Source organism: Cavia porcellus, unplaced genomic scaffold (assembly GCF_034190915.1).
Source record: "Cavia porcellus strain 051 isolate PalLab524CR breed Dunkin Hartley unplaced genomic scaffold, mCavPor4.1 scaffold_22, whole genome shotgun sequence".
Lineage (NCBI taxonomy): Eukaryota > Metazoa > Chordata > Mammalia > Rodentia > Caviidae > Cavia > Cavia porcellus.
This window is the reverse complement of record NW_026947505.1, coordinates 26,779,695-26,792,303: the sequence shown is the minus strand read 5'-3', so window position 1 is coordinate 26,792,303 and position 12,609 is coordinate 26,779,695. Positions and strand designations below refer to the sequence as shown.

Here is a 12,609-nt window from a genome sequence, read left to right as displayed (position 1 = left end):
GCCTCTATAAACTGTGAGCTAAAGTAAACTTGTGAGTGTCAATAATGTTGTTCCAGCAATGAGAAAAGTAGTCAAGATACAGGCTTGCAAATGACCAGCTTACAGGTAACTAAAAGTAGAATAAAGCTTGGTCTTCATTTTGTAAAACGCTGGGTCAAACCCTTCCTAGTTCTACAATATTAGCATGTTAGTCATTTAGGAGCGTATGTGTAAATGTTGGTTAAACGAGGTTTATTATACCTAAATTTAGCACATCACATTACCTTTAAAGACAAAAGAAACTAGAATAAAAGATATACTGACATCCAGCTTTGCCCAGAATTTCCACTGCCCTAACCTATGGTCATCCTAGATTCCAGCACTCTCTCATATGACTAAAATAACCCTGATGAGGCAAGAAGATTTCTCTCAGGGCTCTTCAAACTGCCTTTCAAGTCGGGAATACTCAGTTTGAGCTACAAATTGAGGATGGAGAAAATAACTTTTTAGACCTTGTCCCACCTCAAATAATCCTTAAAAACTGGTCTCCTGCTTTTGTGGACAGGCCAGTTTGAACTTCTGCATCCAAGTATGCTCTTTCAGCTACCCAAGTAGGCATACTTTCCCTACATGCTCTTACATTCCTTGTTAAAGGACCTGACTGATCTTTGTCAGAACTCTGCTCTCCCTTGTTTTCTCATACTTTTAATCAAAGCTTTTCCCTACAAATCTGTACTTTAGTTTTAATATCCTTTATCATTAAAGCAAGGAGCTATGCTAGCTGGTGACACATTCTGGGAAGAATTTTATTTCCTGCTTTCTTGTTAACTGGTTAAATCTCTTCAGCTTTACTCTTTAGAGTCCTACCTAACAGTTGCTACTGTTGCTTCCAATATTGTTCTGGAATCATATTCTTCCTTTGGTTATAATGTCCAGCAGTCCTTCAACGAATGTTCAGGAGAGGCAGACACTGTTGGGCTCCTGTCTTGCTGAGCCTGCTGAAGCGCAGAGACTGCAGCTGGTCTCAAACGTGGTGGAGAATGAAAACCGAAGCTGAGCCCTGGCCCCTGCTTCTTGTTCTAAAATAGCTGCTCTCTTCCATTCCAGTCACTCCTTGTACTTTTCCTCCTGATTTTAAAGGGAATCTCAGATACAATATGGTTCTGCCTGTAAATACTTCACAGGTAAGGCTGTTTTAAAAAATATAATCACATTTCACCTTTCCCAATGATGTCCCAAAGGCAACAGCAATATTTATGGAAAAAACTATTCCTTCCCTTCTGTACTCACTGCCACCTTATTCTACTCTTCTGATCTGGTTCTCCATCTTTTAGCCAACACTACACTTTTCACACTATTTGAGCTCTACAGAGAGTTTTGAGATTGAGTGCCATATCTTGCTTCTTTTTCTTCTAAGAGCATCTTGACTACTCTTAACATTTTGATTTTTTAAAACATATTTATTATTTTTAAATCCATAATAGAAAATTTATTTAGGCCTCCTGTTAGTAGTTTGTAGCCTTCAATGAAGATCTATTACACATTTTCTTGTGTTTATTCCCACATATTTGATACTTTGATACTATTTAAATGATAGCACTTTTAACTTACAATTTCTGTTTATTGCTGAAAAAATGTGGTATTTATTGTATCTAGTCACCTTAATGCCACTTATCTCGAGTAATTTCTATACAGAGTCTTTCGTATTTTCTATGTTTATCATTATACTCGGTACTAATAATCAAAGAGTCAGTTTTTCTGATTTCATACTGCCATTTAGCTTGTGAAGAAACTGGCTTGAAGAGAACAAATATTTTAATCAAAATCACTGAAGAAGTTAGAAGTAGAGGCAAGATTAGAAGTGTCCTGACTCTTAAGTTCTTTTTTTCTCTTGTACCATTTTTATATGGTAAGCTGATGAGTCTTTGAAGATATCAGTCATCAGAAGAAAAACAATATGACCAATGTCTAGGATTTATTATTTTTAAACTATACTATGCAGAAAATATGACCTTCAGAACTAAATCAAATCCTTGGAAAACCAATATAACAAGCCTTTATTGAAGTCCTGTGGGAAGCCAAAAGACAACGAACTTGGAGAGGCTGTAATAGAGGTTTCGTAACCTGTAGAACTCAAAGAACCTAGTATCACTACTAAATAGCTCCAGGTATATGTATTGTGAATAAATATCACTTCTTAGAAAAACTAGAGTTACCTAGAGTAGCTTGCAAAGCTAATCTACAATAGATACAAATTCATGAAGAAATGTTAGGCACCTCAGTGTTTTCCGACTTCCTACCTGGTGACATTTAATACTGAATAAAACAGTCTTGTTTAGAAAGAGGCAATAACTGAAACTGAGGACCAAATATTTATACTATATTAAATGCGTGTGTATGTCTCTTAATATATATGTGAAGAAAAAGCTCTAATATTGAAAACTTTTTATTTTTTATTGTATTTTTTTATCTTTTTCCTTTTTATCGGTACCAAGAACTTTTTGTAAATGTCTTTCTCTTTCAACAAGGGAAGAAAAATACCATAAAGGAATTTAGCAAGTAAGTATCTGGATGGTCCAACAAGGTATAAGACAGTCTTCTATTTGATAAAGATAAAAATGACTTTGTAACACTTTTTCCAGGATCATAATATATTTAGCATCTGCTGCTGTTTGAGCTAACTCATGCTTTTACTATTTAGCGGGTCAGGGATTTAGCTCAGCAGCTCAAGCACTTGCCTGGTAAGTGTGAGGTTGTGAGTTCAATCACTGGTACCACAAAAAAAAAAAAAAAAAAAAAAAAAAAACCCGAAAGAAAATTATAGAATAACTGTCTTTAGGGAATAAAGGGTTACAGCAGGGAGTACAGTGAAAGCTTACTAAGAAATCAAGTGTTTTCAAAGTAGATGGTGATGAGATGTCAAGCACTCAGTTTGTCGTCACTGTAATGAAAAACCAATGCCCACTGGCAGATAACTGTCCACGGGGGCAGGCAGAGACAGACTAACATTCACTTTGGACACACAACTACAGTTATGGAGAGAGGACTTGTCTTCAAGAAGAATTTTTCAGCTTTAACACTACTTCTAGAAGCTGTGGCACTGTTAGGTCAAAGGTGATCAGAGGAATTGTTCATCTATATACTTTACACTGGTAGCACCCTTCATTATTTGGGGTCTGTCCTATTTTTAAGAGCATCTATCAAAAAACTGCTCACCCAAGTGAATCTGTTCTGCCCGCTCACCAGCCCTAGTGTGTTTAAGAGTCCTCTGGCTGACAATTCTTTCATACTGTAGGACTCACTTCCACAACAGGGATTTAGGTTTCGGTCCCTTTCCTGTCTTTGGAAGGAGTAAGAGACAATTAATGAATTTGCTTTTAACTCCTTTCTCACATACCATCAGTGTGACTGTGAGAACACTCACTTTCCTAAGATCGTAATGGTCAGTTTTCTTACCTTCTCGTCTCGGAAGTTCAGGAATTGCTGGAAGACCTCGCTTTCTGAGATGACTGGGTGCCGACACATCCTGGTCATCCAGGCTTGAAGTCTCTCCATGCGCATTTTGATAAATTCCTCTTCAAAGCGCCCTGTAAAAAACACACCAAGACTGACCCAGAACTCCCTCTAAAGTGAAAAACTATTTCTATGACTACTGGCCACTTGGTAGAAAGCTGTTTTATAAAGGCAAAATCATAATAATTTTTCAGCACCTTAAACACATGAGACATGGGAAATTTCAAGAGACCAAAGGAAGGATCTGATGGACTTTATTAAGTATTTAAGAATGAAATTTCAATTTAACACATCAACGAATATTTTGTGACAAGAGTAAAAATTTTAAAGTAAGGCTTATGTTGATATGATAAACGATCTCCAGCTTATACACAAACATCAGGGCAGTTGCTTCACGCCCTCATGAAGTCTATAGCCAACAACCAAATCAGTGCTCTGGAATCAACCAAAGCTAAAAAGCCACCTGCAAAGAGCCTATACTTGAAAAGCAGCTGAACTTCCAGCATAACAGTAGCCCTCCGTGGCTGTTCTCATTTCTCCTACCTTCCTCCCCTACTGGAGACATGGTAAGGTGGAGCAGGCCGTGGGGGCTGACAGCTGTGCTTCTTTGCTGGGGTAGGAGGAAGCTCATTTGATGTGGAGCAGTGGGAGCTGCCCATGCCCATGCTCAGAGGAGTCATGGTGGCAGTGACAATCTCTGAGGTAGATGATGGCATAAATAGACTAACTAGCCAAGATGGCTGGACCAAGCACATCCAGGCTGAGATTACGAATATACAGTACACACTGGACAGGTTCAAACCAACCACAAGCTCCTTACCAACTCTTATGCTGCACACACAAAGAAAGAAGATTTTTAAAAAGGGGTTTAGGCAGCCATGTGCTGTGTAGGATGTACCTATAACTCCAGATACCTGGTAAGAGAGGCGGGAAGATCACCGGGGCTCAGGAGTTGAAGTCAACCTGGCAACATAGTGATACTTTATCTTAAAAATAAAATAAAATAAGGCCAAAGGAAAGTAAAAGGAGCCAGGCTTAACTTGAAAAGGCCCTAGCTTTGAATGTACTCACTACCTGTATTGTTTCACTGACAGACAACAGGGCCTTACTGGCTTGATGTGGCAAAACACTGCCTCTGCCCCATCAATCAGAAGCTTCCCATCAGTCTACACAGATGCATCAGTAAACCCCTGGAAGCAGGACTTGGAAAATAAAGAAATATAAACTGAGCTGAATGGGCTGGGGAGTTAGCTCAGTGGCATAAGCACGTGACTGGCGACCACAAGGTCATGAGTTCGATCTGGGGAGGAGTGGGGAACAAGGTATCCAGAACAGGATTTTGCCAGGGATTTAGCTCCTTGGCACAAGGGCCTGCTTCACAAGCGCAAGGTTGTGAGTTCAATCCCTTGTAATGGGGCGGGAAGGAGGGGGGCGTGCGGGGTGGGGGAGGCAGGGAACTGAGCTGAAAGGGAGACAGTTCAGAAATGTCGCCTGAGCAAGTTACTTTACAAACAAAGCAGAAACAACTAACAACTACTGCCTACAAGGAGGAATAATGAAAATCCAGAGTTGCTATAATTTATTCTCATAAATGTTCAATTTTCAACAAAAATTTAAGAGTTCTTCAAAGAAACAGCAAGATATGATCCACATGGAGAAAAACTAGCAGTCAAGAGAAAGTATCCGTAAATGTCCCCAGATGCTGAATTTAGCAGACAAAAACAAAGCAGCAGACAAAACAGCTTCTATAAATATGTTCAAAGAACTAAAGAAAACCATGTGGAAACGTTAAATAAAAATATGAGAAGGAATTAACAAATTCTGAAGGAAAGAAATTATTTTAAATTTCTGGAGTTGAAAGTACAATAGCTGAAACTAAAAATATACTATATGGGGTGAAGAGCAGATTCAGGATGAGAAAAGACAGAATCAGTGAACTTAAGATACATCAGTCCAAGCTGTCCAAAATGAAGAACAAAATAAAAAACTACTGAAAAATAAAGCCCCAGAAATCATCAGGCACAATGGGAATCCTGGAGGGAGAAGAGGAGAAGGAGCAGAAGTGGTATTTGAAGAATGCCAAAAAAACCTTCCCAAATTTGAGGGAACGCTTTAATCTATACTTTTAAGACATTCAACAAACCTCAGCAAACTTTGTAGGGTACAAACTTATCTATATCTTGGTAAGTCTAGCAGGACTAGACTGCTGAAGATAAAAAAAAAAAAAAAAAAAAAAAACCCAACAACAAAAAACCCCTAAAAGCAGTAAGTATGTTGCTTTCTGCATCTGAGGTCAGCAGAATTAACAGGTGACTTGCCATCTATCAAAATGCAGGCCAGAAAGCAATGAAGTAACATATCATGTAGAAAGAATGACCATCAGCCTAGAATCAGATAATAGGACCCTGCCTCTCAAAAAAAAAAAAAAATACAGAGCAGAATAAAGACACAAATAAAGAATGAGAGACTTGCTGACTACAGACCTCTACTGTGAGAAACAAAAGGGACTCCTTCAAGCTAGGAGGAAATTATTAAAGATGGTGATTAGAATCCACAGTGAGAAAGAGCACTAGAAGTATGTAGGTTAATATAAAAATTAAAAACTTGTTTTTCCTAATTTGCTTCTTTAACTTTCTTAAAGGAGGAAAGACTGAAGAACACACTTAATTTTAACACTGGATTGCTGGGTTTATAATCTATAGATATAAATGAAAATAATTTCATAAAGTGAGGAAGAAGAGTAGAGCTAAGCTAGAGAAATGATCCTGTACTTTGGTGTAAAGCGTCTTGTGATGTTAAAAAGATGCATATTTATCTTCTACAACTACCAAACAAACTTCAAACATTTAGTTGAAGAGATTCTTTGCAACTTTGCATTTCTAGACACCAAACAACCATGAGCTAATGATGCCAGGCAGAAATCAAACTGTACTTTCTGCATGGTCTCTCGGCCAGACAAGCTGATGGTTGACATTAGAGCTTGGATGAGAGCTGGCTTCAGGCTAGCAGCAGCCCACCTTCCAGCAGCAGCCCTGCCACTGCAGTTGGGGCACCTGCTGCTGCACCCGGTAGTCAGGTCTAATAGCTGCCACTGGCATAGCTACTGGCTCTGCATACAAGGGGTGTGGGGAGTGGGGTAATGCTGAGGACATCATTTGCAGCAACTTCAGGGAACCAGTGGGTGCAACTGCTGTTTGGTGGCCCTGCTTTTATGAGATAAAACCATTTTTGGATGATGTTAAGCTCTGTGAGGTTTTCAATGAGGTGCTGAAGCAATGTAGAACTGAAATGTTCAATAACTAAAAGTAAGAAGTTTAAATTGAAGAAATGGAAAATTTGCTCTGATTACTTCAGCATGAAAATGTATCTAATAATGAAAGTATAAAGTGTAAAACTGTAAACTAAACCTCTTGTTATCAGCTTCATTGCTTGGCAATGGTAATGGCAATGGTGTTACACAGAAGTTCACTGAAATGGTACAGAATTTGAGGAGAATGTTTGTATGGTTTCCTTAAACCAGCAGTTGTGAGTTGTTACGTGTGAGTTAATCAGAATAAAATGATTTTCTTACAAAAATTTTAATCTAATAAATGATAGTAACTATGGCAACTGACAAATATTTATTATTTTATTTATAGAAAACAGACAAGGAGGGACAGAGGAACACATAGGATACATAGAATAAAACTAAAATGGTAAATGTAAATTCAACCATATCGATAATAGTTCAGATATTTTATCAAATACTTATAGAATAATAACAATTCTACATTCTTTATTCTCTTCCAGAATATGGAAGAGGAAAAAATATTTTCAGACTTATGTGATGGGACCAATATTGTACCTTACCAAAACCAGACAAAGACATTACAAAAAAAAAAAAAAAAAAAAACCAGAGCAATAATGTCCATGAATACAAGAATTCTCAAATACCAGCAATTTTAATGTAGTTATATATAAAGATAATAATACATCACCATCACGTAAGGTTTATCCCAGGAATGAAAGGATGGTTTAACACTAGAAAGCTGATGAAAATAATCTACCATATTAACAGACTGAAGAAGCAAAACCATGCCTGCCTTGAAGGATGCATAAAATGTACTTGACAAAACCTGGCATGAAGAAACATTTTCAGTAAACTACAAACAGAAGGGAAGTTTTTAAAATGAACATCTCCAAAGAAAAAAACTACAGTATTACATTAAATGGGTATAGGCTAAATACTTTCTTCTAAGTCTGGGAAAAAGTATCTCTCTATTTCTAGATTTTTGGGGGTTTTTTTATGCCAGGGATCTAATTCACGACTTCATGTTTGCCAAGTGGGCACTTACGCCACTGAGCTAAACCCCCGGCTCTTATTTCTAGTTATAATCCTGCAAGTTCTAGTCAGTGCAATAACACAAATCAGAAGGTATACAGTTTGGAAAAGATGAGCCAAAATTGTCTCCATTCCTAGAAAAAATACCAAAGAATCCATGAAAAGGCTCCTGAAAATATAAGTGAGCTTAGTTGAAGTTATAGATATGATTGTTACACAAAAATCAATTTTGTCTCTGTAATTTGGAAGACATAAATTTAAACATAGTATCATATATTATAGGCCCCTTCCTAATGAAATTCTCCTATACAAATCTAATAAAACATACAAGGAGATATGTATGTGCAAAACTACAGAGCACTAATGAAAATCAAGTGATGTGTTTATATTTATGGGTTAAACGACTACATATTAAGCTAGGAATGCTCCTCAAATTGATCCACGAATCAATGCAATTTCAGCAAAATCCTTGCATGCTTTACGTGCATCTACAAATTGACTCAAAGAATCACATTACCTGATTTAAAGTCTAACCATGAAATTATACTAATTAAGACAGTGTGGATTGGTAAAAAAAGATGAACACATAAATTAATCAAATAGAAACCCAGAAATAAATACACATGAACAGTCAAGTGATTTTTTTTTTAATAAGGTGCCAAGGAAATTCAACAAAGGACAGTGTTTCCAACAGATAGATGTAAGAACATCTGGACATCCAGATACAAGGGTTGAAAAAAAAGAACTTCTACCACACATCACAAAAATCAACTGCAAATACGTAAACGTAAATGTAGAACCTAAAACTGCAAAGCTTTTAGGATAAAGTATTGGGAACTGAAGTAAGGCAAAGAGGTCTAAGCCACAACACTTAATGATCAATTCATAAAAGAAAAAACTGATACATCACACTTCATTAAAATTAAAAGCTTTTATGTTATACAAGACAATGTTAAGAACCACAGCAGACAAATTATTTATATATCACACACTGAATAGAAGACTGTTTCTTTTTTTTTTTTGGTCTTTTTTGTTTTTATCGGTTCCAGGGATCGAACTCACGACTGCCTGCTTGCAAAGCAGGCGCTTATGCCGCTGAGCTAAACCTCCAGCCCCAATAGAGGACTGTTTCCAGAAAATATAAAGAATTCTTAAAATTCAGCAATAAGAAACAATTTTTTTTGGTACCCAGGAATTGAACTCATAACCTTGCCTTGCCAGGCAGGCACTTATGCCACTGAGCTAAATCCCCTGCCAAAACAATCTAACTTAAAAAATAAATGGATCAAAGATTTGAACAGATATTTCAACAAATATATGGATGGAAAATAAACACATAAAAAGATGCTCGATACCTCAAGTCAGTAAGGAAATGCGAATTAAAACTGTAATGAGATACACTATATACTTACTAGACTGGTTAAAGAAAAATAGACACTTTCAATTGTAAGTAATGTGGGATCACGGATACTCTTATACTGCTGTTGAGGATGCAGATGGTACAGCCACATTCATAAACATTAAACATATACCTACCAAGTGACCCAGTCTAGATACTAACCCAAATGACAACTTATAGTCAGACAAAAATCTGGGTACAGCTGGAAGTGGTAGCATATACCTAAAATTCCAGCTATCTAGGAGGCTTACACAGCAGGATCAAAAGTTTGAGGCCAGTCTGGGCAACACAGTGAGACCATGTCTCAAAATAAGAAAAAGGCTGGAGAGGAACCTCAAATGTATTATTATGCTTCCATCTACAATGCTATTCTAGACGAGACAAAACTGTAAGAACAAAGAACTGATCAAGTTTTGCCATGGATGCAAGTACAGAAGGGTTTAAAGCACAGAGACAGCACCAGGGAGTCTTGGGAGGTGGCAGAATTGTCCTTTATCATAAATGTAGTAGTGGTTACAAGACTAGCGGTATTTTTCAAAACTCAGAACTGTAACTAGAGTGAATTTATTGCACATAGCTCAAAAATAATTTTCAAAAAACATAGCCTGAACTTTCCTTTAGAAATTATAAATAAAAATAAGAATAGGTCTTTTAACAGGAAGAGCACCATGAACCAGCTTTAAAAAAAAAAAAAAAAAAAAAACTGTTGTCAAGAGTCGGGGATTTAGCTCAGCAGTATAAGTGCCTGACTGGCAAGTGCAAGGTCATGAGTTTGATCCCCGGTACCAAAAGCAAAAACCAAAACAAAAACTGTTGCCTAAGCAGCACCTAAACAGTACCATGATCTAGCATAGGAAAGCCCTTCAGTACTGCACTTTGTAGGCGCAGAGGGTACTACTACACAATCTTAGGTGATGCTGACATCAGTCTCACCTTGTGGGAAGACAATGACCCACCTTCAGGAGGCAAGAGCAGGTCCTCATGGCCTGGAATACAATGATCTTTCCATTATGAGCAAGTGAATTATACCATGATCCTATTATCTAACCAGTAGTTGAAATTTAATGATTTTTATTGCAAATCTGTCCTAATGATTCTTCTGACATATTGTATACCTGTCTTTCAAACTGAGTTCAGATGTTATTTTATGCTTGGTAAGATTTTCATACAGGATTCCACAGAATTATAAAAAGGGGGAAAAGAATTTTTAACTCCCATTTTCAACAAAGCTCACTTAAGTTTCACTAAATATGTAAATATACTATACTGGGATCCATGAATAAAACTGAATCATTTAATATTATTTTGTAAAGAACAAAATCTGCAAATAATAGATGCCAACTATAAATTTTTTATGGACTGATTTTTTTTCAAAGACCACGAAAATATTGTAAAGTCAACTACTGGACATGTCTTTTCTCTAGGAGTTCAGAGGGAGATTTATACACAACAATGATCATGGAGGTATTCTATCAAATCATCGTATCACATCAGATCATTAGATGAGAAGGGTAATGGTATCACTCAGTTTCCTCAGCATGTATCCTAGCCGGTGGATCGGAGCTCAGCTTTCTTTACACTGGGGGCTGTTGTTTTTCTGTGCTATCCCCAGGCTGCATATTTATACATTTAAATATGAAAACCTTAATATGGAAGGAAAATTATGGCTATTGATACTTTAGCACTAAAGTATTTGATTCAGAAATAATATATTAAAGCCTAAAATACATAAGAAAGCCCTATCACCCTGAACTAGCCTAACAAGTGAGCAAAGGAGAATATAAAATTCAAAAAACTGCAATTTAAAAATGTGAAAAGTTAGGTATAGTAGTGTACTCTTATAATCCCTGCGTTCTGCAAGGCTGAGGCAGGAGGAGTGGAAGCTGAAGCCCAGCCACGGCATCTTACAGTGACTCAGTGAGACCCTGTTTTGAAATGAAAGGAAAGGAAGGAGAAAAATAAAGGAAGGAACAAAGGAAGGGCAAGTGGGCTGTATGAAGGCTCTACCCTTAGTGCTACAAAGAAATCTTGGGTTTTAAAAAGCTATGGGACTTCTGGGAGAACATGGTGGATAGATAACAGCAGCTACGGAGGCTCTCTGAGATACCCAGCTTAGAATCAGGAATGGTACAGTGTGAGGAGTCCTAAGCAAGGGGAGATATACCCTGCCAACCCAAGAACAAACTAAGCTGAGAGAAACCAACTGGAAATGCAATCACGGTGCCATAACAGGAACAGATAAAATCTCAGCACGGAAGCTGGAACCTGCAGTACTGGAAGCCATGATTTGAATTTCCTGCCACTGCTGCTGTGTCTGAATTGGCACAGCAGGGAGAGAGAGGCGCAAAAGCTCTGAGAGTGGGAATCAGCAAACGGAGTTGAGAGTGGGACTGGTGTAGAGCCCTTGATCGACCTGCAGTGAGTGAGAGGAACGGGGAGCCTTCCATAGACTAGGAGGCTCCAACAGAGGACATTCTGGGACCAGGCAGACTAGCTGGAACAGGACGCTGCAGTGACTTTAGTCACATATTCCCCTCTCAAGCGGGATTGGTGGGGAGCACTTGGCCTGGGTGATGCCGTGGACTAAGATCCAGTAGGCTAGCCCAAACCAGGTCCCAGTGCCTGGTGGTGCACCTTAGGAGTGAAGCCTTCAGTAGGTTGACCTGGAGGGGCGGGCCCAGCAGAGGCTTCCCTAGTACACTGCAGTGGGTGGGAACACTAGCCAGCGTGACTCAAACAAACTGTAACCGACAAAGAAAAAAAAACAAAAAAAAAAAAACAAAAAAAAACACTGGGCCTCCTATATACGCTTGTATGGAAGGAACAAAAAGTATGGGAAGAGGGAGCAACAAGAAAGGGTCCTCGGTCCCCAATCCTGAGAACACTGATTCAGGAAAGGTAAATGCAAAGGAGAATGAGGACAGAAAACATGCAATATCAGACACGGTAAGACATAAAGCGGTATCTCCGGAGCCTCACAGACGAGTTCAAAAGTGAAGTATTTAAAGAAATAAAGCAAGATATAAGTAGAATAGTTACAGAAGTGCTAAGCACTGCCCAAGAAAAAACAGATGGTGGAATGGCAGAACAGAAAAAAAGGGGAGAATTGTTTGATGGAGAAAAATAGAGAAAACAGAGAATACGTGAAGCAGGTTCAAAGAGATTACCAGGAAACTAAAAACTCTATTGAAAGCTAGCATAACAGCTTGAAAGAAACTAAGGATAGATTATCTGAACTGGAGGACAGATTTGTAATGGGGGAGCATGAAATGAAAAGCTTCTTAAAAATAACAAGAAAACAAACAGAAATAATACAAAGGCTAGAAGATAAGAGGATCTATAACTTAAGAATTAAGAACATAAAAGAAGAAGTAGGGACACAAACAAATGAACTACA

General features: G+C 37.9%; 1 protein-coding gene across 4 annotated transcripts in view; it reads right to left on the bottom strand.

Moving 5' to 3' along the window:
* The window catches only part of Snx9 (sorting nexin 9), a 94,728-nt gene that overhangs the window by 19,012 nt on the left and 63,107 nt on the right, over nucleotides 1-12,609 (bottom strand). For all 4 annotated transcript variants that reach the window (XM_063232950.1, XM_063232951.1, XM_063232952.1 and 1 more), the window contains one exon: nucleotides 3,436-3,566. In XM_063232950.1, the coding sequence (XP_063089020.1) occupies nucleotides 3,436-3,566 (131 nt within the window). The remainder of the gene's footprint in view (nucleotides 1-3,435; nucleotides 3,567-12,609) is intronic.